Source organism: Lonchura striata, chromosome 2, assembly GCF_050655825.1.
Source record: "Lonchura striata isolate lonStrDom1 chromosome 2, ASM5065582v1, whole genome shotgun sequence".
Taxonomy (NCBI): Eukaryota; Metazoa; Chordata; class Aves; order Passeriformes; family Estrildidae; genus Lonchura; species Lonchura striata.
In genome coordinates, this window is record NC_140704.1 from 4093230 (window position 1) to 4107465 (window position 14236).

The 14236-nt window shown below is 47.6% G+C and overlaps 1 protein-coding gene across 3 annotated transcripts in view; it reads left to right on the top strand.

Annotated features, from left to right (window-relative positions):
- Positions 1 to 3322: 3322 nt before the first annotated feature.
- The window catches only part of CRHR2 (corticotropin releasing hormone receptor 2), a 151690-nt gene continuing 140776 nt past the window's right edge, over positions 3323 to 14236 (top strand). For 2 of the 3 annotated variants that reach the window (XM_085563003.1, XM_085563010.1), the window contains exon 1: positions 3323 to 3507. In XM_085563003.1, the coding sequence (XP_085419129.1) occupies positions 3442 to 3507 (66 nt within the window). In that variant the 5' untranslated portion in view covers positions 3323 to 3441. The remainder of the gene's footprint in view (positions 3508 to 14236) is intronic. The other variant, XM_077789598.2, reaches the window with a different exon arrangement.

Here is a 14236-nt window from a genome sequence, read left to right on the forward strand (position 1 = left end):
TTCTTTCAGGAGCTTTATTAAAGAGGAATAAAAATCACCACCAAACAAGCAAAAGGGGGTTATCCTTGTATGGGCATGACTGCAAGCCATGTCTGAAAGTCATCTGGGCAAGAGCTGAGCAACTGGATCCTTGCCACGATCCCATGTGGAGACTCACTCTATCTCCAAGTATTGATCTCAGGGGCCTTGGTGTGTTCCCTGGAAGAGCAAGGCTTACATTCCCCATGCCATATCCACACATGTGGATATCTCTGTCTGTGCATCTCTGTTTCCATGTTAACCTTGACCAACCTCCCCCACAAGCCCAGCCAGTAGGATTCATGATCCTACAAGTTTTAGAAAAGGACATGACTGGGAGAAAAGTCCCCTGAATGAAGGAAAAGCTGCAACATGAGCTCTACCCTAAAGAGTATCCAAAGGGGAGTGACCTTATAAGCAACCCAGACAACAAAAATCTTTGGTAGGACTTTGCAACCCATTTGCAAGGGGAAAAGCCTCGGGCATGAGTATATTTTTATATACTATGGGAATGATTTGTTTAGTCCTAAGATAGTCACTTTTGGGGTCATTTTGCTGTGTTTCAATACAACTTTTAAGATTACGAGGCTCTGGACAGCGCAATAAACACAGATAAATGAAAAGAGAAAGTCATGGAAAACCTTCCTGGTTCCAAGGCACTTGATGTCTGTGCCCAGGCAGCTCCAGGCCTCTTTTACCCATTCCCACGAGTTCATGGAATCCTGTCGCGTGTGAGTTTCCAGTCCCGGAGTCGAATGTTTAAATGCAATAAAAATTTGGGCTGGATTTATTCCTCCCTTTTGCATTTTCATGAACGAACTCATCTTAATTGGAAGCATGCAACTTTGGGATATGGTTTTGTTTTCTTTTAATAATGAAAGGAAACAAATGCTGGTGTGCAACAGGCAGAAAAGGGAAAACCAGGCAAGCTTAAATATTTACATGTATTCAAACTGTTGAATAACCAAAGGAAAAGGGAAAATAATGCTGCTTTGTAAGAATTTTTGCCAGTCTCTTAGGAGGATTCCAAGTTTTCTAGCCCATCTCCTTGCTGTGAGGTTCATGCTGTCATAAATGGGATTCCTGGGGAAAATTAGGAAAGTAAGTGTTGTTGTAGGTATTGTAGAGAGGGTCAAAGGCTGTTTTATGCCTTTCTGAACAAATGACAAAAAGCAAAATAATTCAGCAAGGCCTTAAAGGAAGATGTCCAGGTGTTTCTGCATCTGAGTAAGGCTTGCTAAGCTTTTGCAAACCCTGAGAATTTGCTGGAACTCTTTCCTCTGTGCCACTATGACCTTTATGCCAATTGATTTTGATTAAAAAAAAAAATCAGAAAACAACTAGGAAGGTTGTGGAAAGGCACTTTCTTGGGGGAAAAGGAAGAAGAGGCTCCATCTCCCTGCAGGAAACAGCTGGCAACAGGTGACTGGAGAGGCAGGGTATGGCACTGCTCCCTGAGGAGATCCAGCTGGGCTGGGAGGGAGCTGGTCCTGCCTGCTCCTGGCCCGGAACTGTGACTGAGAGCTGTGTGCCTCAGGACACAGCTGGGCTTTTGGGGACAGTCCCAGCTCAGATGGGGGAAGTTTCTGACTGTGATTCACACACAGCTGGCTGTCCTCTGGGCAGATAGGGTGGAGCAGAGGGGAAAATAATCTCATTAGGCTCATTGCTGGCACTGGGAAGCCCAGGGCTTGGCCTGATGCCCACACTTAACAATGCCACAGACACATCCATTGTATGGAGAAGGCAACTGCACATGGAGGGCAGGGAGTGATAATTCTGCTAGACCCAGGAATTGGGCCCCAACATGATCAGGCATCCAAATCTGTAAGATTCCAATTCTCTGATCATCAACATCCACCCCAGAGCAACCAGAGGGCCAGAAGCTCCTTGGGCAAGCAGCAGGAAGATGAGGGGTGACCTTGCTCTGCACAGGGGTCTAACCTGGCAAGTATCTGTAGTTAAGAGCAGGACAAATGTGTTTTGTTTCAGAAACCAAGTGCACAAGGCTCAGCCAAACAGGCAGGTTTGGGGTTGCATGGATAAAAGTGTGCACATGCATTGGGGAGTCCTAAAAGGCTTGGTCCTGGGGAATAAAGGGCTTCTCATGGCAACTGGGAATAGCAGAGGAGGGGCCCCACAGCCTTGGAGACTTTGGGAAAGGCGTGCTGATGAATCTGGTGACCAATAAGCAAGAATCCTTTTGCCTTGGGGTACAGAGGGAGATGGGAGATTTGCTTCTTATTCATTATCTTCCAGGTGGAGATGCTCATCACAACTGGTAATGTTGCATGGTGGGCTTGAGGGGTGTCCTGTCACTCTTGGAGGATAGGCAGGTGGTTCAGAGTGCACAGTGTCAGAGAGGATTCTCCCTTATCTTCTCAGGTTTGTAGGGGGCCACAGAATCCTAGAAAGACTTGGGTTGGAAAGGACCTTAAAGATCATCCTATTTCAACCATCCTGCCAAGGGCAGGGACACCTTCCACTATCCCAGGTTATTCCAAGCCCCATCCAACCTGGCCTTGGGCACTTCCAGGGGTGGGGCAGCCACAGCTTCTGTGGGCACCCTGTGCCAGGGCCTCACCACCCTCACAGGGAAAGATTCCTTTCTAGCAGGTGATCTAAACTTTTATCTTAAAAAGCATGCTATTGCTATATGCTCCAGCAGAGTCACTCTCCCTCTTTTTATAAAACACCTCTGCACGCTGTGCACACAATGCAGGTGGTACCTGGGCACTGGGGGAAGCCTGTTGCTCCTGAAAGTTTTCAGGCTGTGGAGTTAACACTTTACCTAATGCCTGGCAGAATGGGGTGGTGGTGAAGGGATTATTAATGCTCCTGAGGGGCTGTAGGAGGTGTTTCCATTGCACCTAATTTTGGAAAATGCTCCCCACTGCACCCAGAGCTCGGGCAGGGAGAGTCCTCTTGCTCCTGGACACTTTGGAGGCAGTGGAACTTCCAGCGTAGGGGAGGGTGGGGGAGGATCCCCGTCATTTCTGGAAGCTGGTGTGGAAGGCGTCCCCATCGCTCGGGTGGAGGGATCTCCATCACTCAGGGCTCGGCGAGGGGCTCCCCGCGGCTGCCGGCCGAGCGCGGGCGGCGCGGCCCCGCTTCCAGCTGGCGACGGGAGCGGCTCCGGCGCTCGGAGCCGGGGCACAGGACGCTGCCCCTCGCTGCTGGAAGCCGTGAGGGTCGCGCTCCCCCGGGGGCCCCCCGCCGCCTCCATCCCCGAGGAATCCTGGGCGGAGGGCGGGCTCGGCTCCCCCTTCTCCCTCCCTCCCTGCCGGGGCTCCGCTCTGGGACGCGCCGGCAGCGCCGGGCTCGGCTGCGGGACGGCGGGCAGGGGCGGAGGGCAGCAGGCGGGGGGCGATGCCGGGGCAGCGCCGAGGGTCCGGCTGAGCCCCGGGCACCCCCCGAGCTCTCATGGCGGGGCGAGCGCCCCAGCGCAGCCTCCCCGCGGCAGCGGCCGCCGCGCTCCTGCTCCTGCCCGTAAGTGCCGGGGACGGGGACGGGGCGGGGGTGCGGGACAGGGGCAGGGACTGGGATAGGGACTGGGATAGGGACAGGGACAGGGAGGGAGCGGGGGGGATGCCCCACGGCCGCGGGGAGAGCGGGGCAGCCCCGGGGCTCCGTGCTGCTCCGTGCCCCGCAGGTGCGCCCGGCTCTGGGGCACCCCGGGCGGGCGCCGCTCCCTGCCAGCTGCTGCCGGGATCCCGTGGCCTTTTCGTGCTCCATCACAGGTGCTCTCAGAGCCACCCTCTGCTCGCTCGCCTCTGGAGCCCCTCTGAGTGCGCCCTGCCCTGTGAAACAGCCACCTTTGCTTGCCAGAAGTGGTCCCAGCGCAGGGACCCCGCTGGGGTGGCAGCTCCTTGCCCCAGCGGGAAGGGGTTTTCCCTCCATCCCCTCGCTCCCTGGCGGTGCCCGGTGTCCCCGGCCCTGTGCCGGTGGCTCTGCCGGCACCGTGTGCCCCAGCAGCGCTCGGCAGCCCGGGGCGGCGATGGGCAGGGCTCAGCCCACGCACCCAGCCCAGCGCTTGCTCCGGAGTGAAACCCGCAGGAAGCTTTTCCTTCTCCATCACCAGCATCCCCCCGCGAGATGCTGGGGTGGGGTGGAGACCAGGTTGGTTTCTGTCGGACTGGACTTCAAAAGCTTTCCCAGTGTTTTTTGGTGGCTTGTTTTGTTTTGAGCGACGGTTTCAAGTGTGGTTAAGCCGGACTTGAAAAGAAAACGGGAGAGGTTAAGCAGCACTGAACCTGTGCAGAATTTGTAAAGGCTGTTCCCACAGCTTTAAAAAAGTGGCAGTGACCCTTCTGAACCGCAGTGTAATTGATCTATCTTTAACATTTCCTCAGATAAAGAAAGAAAATCTGTTCTGTTTCCTTAAGTTCTGTCTATTTTGGTTTGGGTTTTGTTTGTTTATTTGGGGGGTTTGTTTTGTTTTTCCTCCCCTCTCTAATTTAGAAAGAAAAAGAAAAGCCAGGTCAACAACAGGCTTCAGAGACGAGCAACAATTTAATTTTTTTTTTTTTTTTTCACAGTAGCTTTCTTAGAAGTGAGAGAATACTTTCTCACCTCCGCCAGTGTCAGGCTTTTTTTATCCCCAAAAGAAGGAAGAGATCCGTGCACATGGGATCACAGTGGCATGGGTCTACACACTTGCTGTTTTCAACCCCAAACCACTATTTCCTGATCTGTTTCTTAGTCTTTTTTCTCTCTCAGTCTGTGTTTTCTCTTATTGATTTATTTTGGTCCAAGAATATATCTCAGTTTGTCTTTAGAATGTGGGATTTGTCAGTGGGGTTATCAAAAGTACTCAGGTACTGAGTATTTAGCCAGACTAATCCATTCTCAATTAATCAAGAAATGTTTTGTGTTTCCTCTGTGGATATAGTCTATGGATTTTCCAGGTTTCCAGTTCTGCTGCAACTTTGCATTTGAATTATTTCTGCAAATTTTGGTAGTTGTGTCGCTGCTTTAAAACCAAAAACTGCCTCAAAAGAAATGGAGAAGAAAAGGTAGATTAAGGATCAAAAAGTGAAGTTCTCATAAAATGTGTTTAGTCCAAAAAATGTGAACTCTGAGTGTTTTCTATGTGTTTTTGTAGAGGAGCTTATTTGGGTGGAACATGCTGATGTCTGGCAGGGGCTCGTGTATACCTGTGTGGGAAATAACATTTTGAATTTTCACCTTCAGAACAGCTCAGGTTGCTCCAGGTGTAGCAAAAGCTTTTGCTGCTCCTGTGGGGAGTGTTTTAATCCCTGAATGTTGTCAATAAATCTGGATCTCTGCTTTCCAGCTGGAGGGAACTTTGCACCAAGACACTTTAGAGCAGTGTTTTAAAACTTTGGCTCAAAGCCAAAGCTCTTAAGCTCTTGTTTAACTTGAAAACACTCGAAAGTGGACTCGAAGTCAGTGACTTTATCCACATTTGTGGATTTGAGGAAAAGAATAGCTGCTCATGAGAGCAGGCCCTTACCCAATTAAGGGAGTTGAAGTTTTCACAGGAGCCGAGCAATTGTGTTTTATGGGAGCTGCAGGTTTGCAACGCCCATGAGATGAGGCAACTTTCTGGTACAGAATTAGATCTGCCACATGAAAATGCTGGTGCAAATGACCTGACAGATTTCACAGGGCTGGTCAGTAAAAGGGTGAAGACTTGAACTGAGATTTATGTTCTCTTAAAGGAGTTCTGGGTGTATGATGCACTTGAAAATACATTTAACTGAATGTGGGAAACAAAAACCAAACCATAAAATGAAGGCAAATTAGTCTTATGACATTTTTATATAAAGTCCTTGCTAAATTCACATAATTTGGAGGGGGGGGGATTATTAATCAAAACCAAAAGCATGGCTTGCTATCATTTATTTGTTCTCCTGGAGCTGTTAAAAGAGCTGGGGCAGTGTGAGTGTATCAGCCAGTGATGACAAGTTAAATAGTATTCCTGGTCTGAGGCTGCCAAAATTCAGCCCTGTTGTGAATTAATGCAGCATAAACATCTCATCAGGAGAAGCTTTTCCTGGGGCAGTACTTTGTCAGGGTTTAGTTTGCAACCATCCCATGGCAATTACTGGATGTTGGAGGGAGGTGGCTGCATGCTGGTGTTGGCTGCCTGTAGTTTTGCCATAAAACATTTCAGTGATGATGTTCATCCCTGCCCTTAGCCAGCAAGAAAGCAGCTTTAGCTTTTGTGCATATAAGGCATCTGCTTACATATTATTATCGTGTCAAGAGCAGAGGAAAAGTCATGATCAAGTCCTCTAAACTCTGTGACCTTCATATTCCAAACCAGAGTATGGTTATGGAGGAAGAGAGAGCTGGGATCTCTTTGCAGGCTGTGCATTACCAGGTGCAGAATTTTAATTTCAGCCTCACAGGTTCTAACTCCACTGCTACATCAATATCTCCAGGAAAGCTCTCCAGCCTTCAGAATAAAATGCTAGAGAGTGACTTGTGCTCATGTGATTGAGCTCCTTCAGCATCAAATCCAGGGAGGTGCTGCACAGACTGTGCACGGAGCTGGTCCATGGTGCTTCCCAGCTCCCAGATCATTCCCAGGAACTCTGTGAGACACCACCAGATTGCTTGGGGCAGAAATGTGGCCAGGAGCCATTCTAAAACTTGAACAGTTGAAGTGATTAAGGACTTAGATCTTTGCACTGCTTGATTTATTGGCTTGGATGGAGAGTGCTGTGCTGCCATCGCTCTGGGCTTGCCCCAGGGAGGAGTTTTCCTCTAAGGCCAGCTGTTCATTGCTGTGAATTTGGTGATCAGCTCTCTTTGTGTCAGGGATTACTGAGAGTTCCTGCTGCTGATGTGCTGAACTGAGAGACTCACCTCGGGAAAAACGGGGTAGTGAATGATACAGACTTATTAAGGATGTGTCTTCCCGTTTTCTTTTTATTTTCATTTTTCCCTATTAGTAAACCAAATATTTTAAAAATATTGTATTAGAACAAACATTTGCACATTTCTAGAGTCTTTTAATAGTTCTGCAGATCTTATTTTTTGGGCAGAGGGGGAGGTGAGGAAATGTGGGCGGCAACAACAGGCTGCACATGCTGCTGAATCTGTTCCTTTGTAGTTTATATCACTTTCAGGTTTTGCAGCACTGCAAATGCAAGAAGGTAGATTTAGGGGAAAGCTGATTTACTCTAGATTAAAAGTTTATCCAGCAGATGACTTTTTTGCAGGAATTTTCTATTCCACACCATGTCTATAAATTGCAACAGATCATGTCCTTGTCCTTTCTTTTAATTTACACTGCTTTTAATCCCAAATGTAGTCTGCTCTTCGTTAAGTGCAAACATTAATTATTGGATGTAAAGCTGGAGCTGTCCAGCGGGCCACTCTCACCTCCCTTCCTCCTGTGGGTACTCAATGGCCTGTGTTAAAGCATTGCATCAACATTGTCTTTGCCTCCTTATCTTTCTATTCATGACAGTTAAACACTTTGTGATGGTTTGCTTTATCAAACTATTTCTTTATACAGAATTGCTTTCTTTTACTGCTAATAATTCTTTTAATCTTAACAGCTTTGAAGGTAGCTGTGTCTGATTTAAGTTGGCAAATGTTGGGTAAAGTGTTTAAATTTCTTCTCTGAGTTGTATAAATTTGCCCGCAGTCCTTGTTACAAGAGAAGACAAACAGAAAGTAGATCAGCCAAAAGACAGAGCTGTCCTTCAGGTGACTGTCTGCTTGAATCTCGTCAGTCACATCCAAATACATGAAATTTTCATTTCCAGTTCGTGGTGCCAGCCTGGGGATGATTGTGGGATGCTCCCTGCAATGCTCTTTGACAAGGAGCACGTCCTGTGGTAAGCACTGCTCAGTTCCCTGGCCCTGGGCTCATCTGCTTTGGCTCTCCCAAGCAGATGTTCTGCTGGAACTTCTCAAAGGCTGGTCCCTTTGGCTGTGGAAGGGAGAGAGAAGGGCACTTCACAGAGATGAATTCCAGTGTCCTGTCCTGACCTCTGACTCCCAAGTCCCTCCTTGCTGTGCAGAGCCAGGTGCTGGGAGAGTGCTGCTCCTTCCCCTGCTCTGGTGTGGAGCTCAATGGGTGGAAAACTGGGAATCTGCCTTTCCAAACATCCCTTACACCTCATGTGCCTGCACAGAAACTCAGCATGTTTTCACTAAATAGGAAAGAAAATCCATTTGATAATTCAAGAGCTGAAAAGTACTTCTTCCACGGAGCTGTAAGAAAATGAGACTAATTAAACAAAGCCAATTAAAGCTCTACAAACTTTTGCATAATGCTGGCTGAGTAACTGTCCACTCTGGGCTGTGTATGCCGGGAAAGTAAATAGTGAGTAATGCAGATGGAGATTAAAATACATTAGCTGTCCTCACTGCAATGCTAAACCCTTGCCCTGGTAATAGTAGCTGAAGTGCCAGAGGGCTGGAGAGGAGCTGCCAGCTTCCAGGGCTGTGGGATAATCCCTGCTGCACCCCCAGGTCCCTGGTGTGCAGGAGAGCTGCTCAGTGCTGTCCTCTCTGCACTGCCATGGTTTGGGAAGTGCTGTGCTCCGCCAGGGGTGGCTTTTCTAGTGCAAAGGAAGAAGGAAAGGAGGCAAAAGGGAAGGAGAGGAAGTGTGCTGATGGGCCTGAACAGGTTTCCTGTGGGGCTGCCAGCCAGGCTTTGCTCGCTGAGGTATCCATTCCCTTTGAGTGGCAGGAGCAGATCCCAGGCCTGGCCATGGCTTGGGTTTCAGGGGGCTCACGCCAGCAGAGGCTCCTGAGCCACACCAGGGCTCTGCTGGGCACTGTGGCCATCACAGCTCTTCCCTTGCTGCTTGCTTGTTGTGTGAGCAAACATCCCTGCTGAAATGAACAGGGCTTATGCCTTTATTAATGTTCAGCTCTTTATTAAAAAGATCAGCTGGGCAGGGGGCTCGACACGGAGCTCACCCCTGCTGCTGTGGCTTTTTCCTGGTAGCTGAGGAGGGAGAAGGCTGCAGGGTCTGTCCCTGGAGTCTCCGTGCAGGGTCTGTCCCTGGAGTCTCTGTGCAGGGTCTTTCCCTGGGGTCTGTGCAGGGTCTGTCCCTGGAGTCTCCGTGCAGGGTCTGTCCCTGGGGTCTGTGCAGGGTCTGTCCCTGGGGTCTCTGTGGCACACTGGTAGCCAGAGGTGAAGAGGTGTTGTCCTGGTTTGAAAAGCAAAACCAGTGAGACGCTCTAAGTCAGAAGTACAATTTATTAGGAAAAAGGGAACAAAGAACCAAATACATACAATGGCACAAAAGAAGAACCACTGGCAGAGTTAGAGATACAGCCTGACACTTGCTGGCTGGGGCAGTGGTAGCAGATGTGGTTCTGTCCAAGCTGTGCTCCTGTAGACTGATGGAGTTTCCCTCTGGAGGTCCAGTGCAGAGAAGGTCTCAGCTGTTCCTCTTGGAAGAGGGGATCTCCTTGCTGTCTGCACAACCCCGCTCATATCCTTGATGGCATCGTTTGGCTCCTCCCTCTGGGCGGAGCATCTCACAGTGGAATGCTGTGATCTTCTCAGCCATGTGGCTGAAAGAACAGCTCCTCCAGGAGGGACTTATCTGTGAGTTATGAGATAAGGAAAGAAAGGGATTGCAGCTCGAGGTGGTAATGGAATACACCCCAATATTATAACCTAAGACAGGTGTGCAGTCTGTAGCTGAAGACCCAGCAGACCGTCCTCTCTCCTTTCTTCCTGGCACACTGGCAGCCAAAGGGTGAAGGGATGTGCAGAGCCTGCTGCCAAAGTGCAGCAGCAGCTGTCCCCTGTCCTTCCCTCCTGGTAACACCAGGAAGAGTTGTTCCTTTGTTCCTGCTTCCCACAGCCCAGTCCAGTCTGGTCCCCTGCAGGCTATGGTGACAGGTCAGACACAGACCAGGGATGTGGTTCCCTTTTCCCCAACCAGCTCACCCATCCAGCCCCCTCCACTGTGCCCAGCCTTCCATTTAGGGGTGTTTTCATCCCCAAAACCCCCTCCCATGATTCCACCAGTCTCTCTATTTTGCATCCCAGTCCTAGAATGGCAGTGTGGGTGGGGATGTAGGTGATTCCCAGGAGCAATTAGCTAATTAACATTTCAATATCAGTGCTTAGCTCAAGCCAGCAGTGTCCCAGCAAGGCAGTTTTGTTCATAACACCTGCCAGGGACCAGGCTGCTCCTCCTGCTATCCATCGGCTCTTCCAAAGCAGAGAGGAGCCCAGGGCATCCCTCTGGCTGCTGAGAATGGTGTCTCAGAGCTCCAGAAAGTATTTTGACCAGGTGTGCTTCCAGTCAGATGCACTGAGGATCTTTCCTCATCCTGCCTCAAAACTCACCTCAGCTGAGACACCTTCCAAAGTTTAAAAATCCCCTAAATTATCCAAAGAAGTATCTTCATGAGGATTTTGAAGTCTCGTCAGACTTGCAGTATTTCTTTCCTTCAGAAAGAAAAAAAAAAAGGGGGATTAAAAGAAAATTTTATCTTTAAATACAGTAATAATTTTAAAATGTCTTTTCATAGTATTTGGCATACTATTTCAATTATAATTATGTGAAAAGAGTAAAAAATCCTAGAAACATGAGTGAGAAAGCCTCTGGATTGCTGATTATTTTTCAAGATACAGTCTGTAAGCTGTTTACTGCATTTCCCATTGCACGAGTGGGGAGTAATTGTTATCTATTATTCTTTTTACCATAGGGACTGTAAATCATATAGAATCAAGGAACGAAAAAAATAATTTCTGCTGGAAAGGATTGCCAGAAGTCCAGTCACCTCCTCAAGGCAGGGTTAATTCCAAAACCAAATCATTCTCATCCAGTTCAGCTGTGAAAATCTGCAAAGATGGAGCTCTCACAACATCTCTGAAATGTCTTTTTACATCTCTTTTCCAATGCTCAGTTGTTGTCATGGTGCATAATTTTTTCTTCATGTTCTATGAGATTTTCTCTCACTTCAGATTGTGAATGATGCCTGTCTTGATGCTCTGCTGTCAGTTCCTGAAAGGAATCTGACTCTTCAGAGAGGAGTCTGTGATTCCCCTTCAGGTAGTGAAAGATAATTCCAGACCTGGAGTTAAATTTCACTGTGATACTTGGTTTTCAAATCTAGAAGTGGGCTCCAACCCAAGAATTAGCAGTTTAAGGAAAGACAGAAAGTTCACTGCTGATACCCAGTGCCACCTCGCTGGTTCATTTTTAAATCCCTGTCAGGAAATCTTGGGTCAGAGGAACATTTTGTGGAGGATACAGAGGTACCACCGTTGTCATTCCAAGGGAAGCTGAGCAGGTATCTTCAGCTGATAAAATCTTGATCCAGATGGGGTTTTACCTTTTTCACGTGGCAGAGACCCGAGAAACAAAGATGAGGAGCTCAGATTTGTTGAGCTGGAGCTGGGAGAGCCTGTGAGGTGTGGCTTTGGAAGTGTAGTGGCAGTGGGGACAGAGCATGGCTCAATGATCCCTGCAGAGGCTCTGCCTGTAGGTAAAGGTTAGATGAGGGAGGTATTGGCATTCACTTGGGTAAATATGACTTTTAAACTTGAGTTGCTCTGGATTCCCTGAGTGTTTTGTCTCCAGTGCATGATTATCTCATCCTGGAGTCCATGTTTAAAGCACAGGTGATGGATTGGTCCCTGACAATGGTTCCTTCTTCCACTTCTGAGCATTAGAGAGCCTGAAGTAAAGCCTGCTGGAATAGGGGGGTGAGGTGAAGCACATTGCAGCTGCTGAGAGGATTCACAGGAATGGGAATTGGGTGGGAAAAAATTACTCACAAACCTAAGGAGAGAGCAGACATGAAGGCAGGAGTGTCCTGAGGGGCTTGCTCCCCTTCCAGGCTCTGAATATGATACCCACAGGCATTGGAATGGCCAACAAAACTCTTCAAGGATGTGAAATTGAAAAGTCTTTCCATTAAACAATCTTATTTCAGGAGAGTTGCACCTTGTGATTCAAATGCAGTCATACTAATTTTCAACATATCAGGTTTCTTTGGAAGGGCTTGGAGACCTGGTTGGACAAATCCAGCCCGTGGGTGGCCTTTACCAGGTTTGGTTTGTATCTCATGGTTCAGAAAATCCCTCAGCACCTGCGTGGCTTTCAGTGGATGAAGAACCTCCCTTGTAAAAGCTGCTTCAGCAGAGCTCACTGAAGGCAGATCTCCAAGTCTGAAAGACAACAGTGAAGTTCAGCAGTGGACTCAGTGTAGCAGGTGCTCAAGGGTTTGTTTTTAATTTATTTTTGCATCAAGATTGATTTAATTTCATGCCTTAAAACCGAGCATGTGTTTAGTTGCTTTGTTGAACTGGGGTCCTAATTCCCATTCCATGCAGGCTTTTAGTCTCTTTTTCCAGACTTCCTGGAAGAGCTGCAGAATACATCTGGCCTCTTAAGATCATGGAGCAGTCTCCTGGAGTGTTTGGTGTTCTCTAGCAAGTAGCAATGTTTTATGTGGCCACTTGGATTAACTCAGAGGGACTTTAAAGAGCTGAAGGACAATTTGAAAAGGAGCCTATTTTTCTTGAACTGTGCTCAGAGTCCTTCCCTTTACTGTAACCTTAGCTGGCTCAGGTTTCAGGTTGCAGGCTCCTGTGAAAACTTGTATTTGGACTTTCTATCCCAAATGGAAATTATTTTTCTGCTGAAGCCAAGCCAAACAACTGCACACTGCCAAGTGCTGCTGCACGAGCAATTTTAAGTTACTGTGTTGAGAAAGGCCAAAAACATCATGATGCAGAGGGCTGACCTTTTTGGTTCTCCATAAAACAAAGTCTTTCCAACACACTGGCCCTCTGACTTCTGTTCTTTAATAAGCATCTCTTTCAGATGAATCTTGTGGATGAAGTAACCACAGGGCAGTGGATATAAATCCATCCTGGCCACTGTGAGGATGACTTTCCCCTCCTCTCCTGTGCTAATCTCTGTTTTTGTCCTGAAGTAGCAGCTCTCACTCTTCTGGTTGTACATAATCCTTCAGGTGATGAGTAGTCAGCAAATATTCCAGCTCTCCTCATTCTCCCCCTTGTGTTGCCCTCTCTTAGAAGGAAAGAGATGCTCAGATGAACACTGGCTTTTTTTTTTAAGAGCATTCCAAGGAATATCTGGTGTTTTTTTTTTTTCCCAAAGCCTCTGTTTCTCCCCACCAGTGATGCAGAACTTGCCAGATGCCCACCTGCCCTGGAAACTGTGTTCAAACAGAGGATGGATTTTGTCAAGGAAATGTGGGATTCACTTTGATTTTGCTGAGTTGAGCTCTTTCACTAACTACATTTTCATTGTGAAGTTAGAAGCCTGTGTTTCCCTAAGATGAGCTTCTCTGCACACAAACTAGAATTTTGCTTTTAATTGGGCCACTGCTCTGAGCATTTCCATCCCAGAAGTTGGGGTGAGAACTCAGTCTCATTGTGGAGATGGAGTGAATTTATTTGCATTGTCTAATTGAAGAACTAAAAATTAAATGCAGTTTTCCCTTTTCTCCTGCACTCAAACTTTTTTTTTTCGCTGAGTTCTGGGGCAAAGCTACTAAGCAGCAGCTTTTCTGTGTGCTAAAGACAGTTTTGCTGCAATTTTGATGTTGAAACAAGGTAGCATTTGCAGCCTCGGATATTTTAAAGAAATACATGGGAAAAGCTGGAGTCTTGAGAGCAGTGGAGGTTCCCAGAGATGAAGGGTAGGAAGAAGCATCCTCCTGACATAATCCACGCCAGGTGGTTTCTCAGGAGTGGAAAATGCTTTGTCTTTATAGAGAGCACAGTGAACAGTGCAGGGTGAGATTTTGTGTGGCAAAGAAGATGTGAGATGGACCCTCTTCTTGTCAGCTGTGGACTGAGCACATTTTGTGTTGATAACTCCCACATTTTTCCATGTTGGAAGGTCAATTCATCTTGCTCAGTAAAAGAAAGAGCACAGATGATTAAATAAAATGGTCATGTGCTCGTGTCTTCCTGCAGCCATCATCTCTAGGAATGTTTTGATCTCTCCTTTTGCATGTAGTCTAAAGAAAATTTAGGAAGGATGCATCTAAGTGACTCTGTCCTACAGTACATAAGACCCAGCTGATGCAGTCAGTGGAGGTCATTCCAATTTAAAGATTTAAAATACCGCAGATGAACTGCATCTGGAAAATTCCTGCTTCTCTTCCTGAATTCCAAAAGAATCCCTGTGTGACCAGCTCAGCTGCTGCTCTCTCTGTTTTGAAGTCTAAATCCCACTGCTTTTCTGGGAGTGGCTTTCTGCTGAGATGCTCTTGTCCTTCC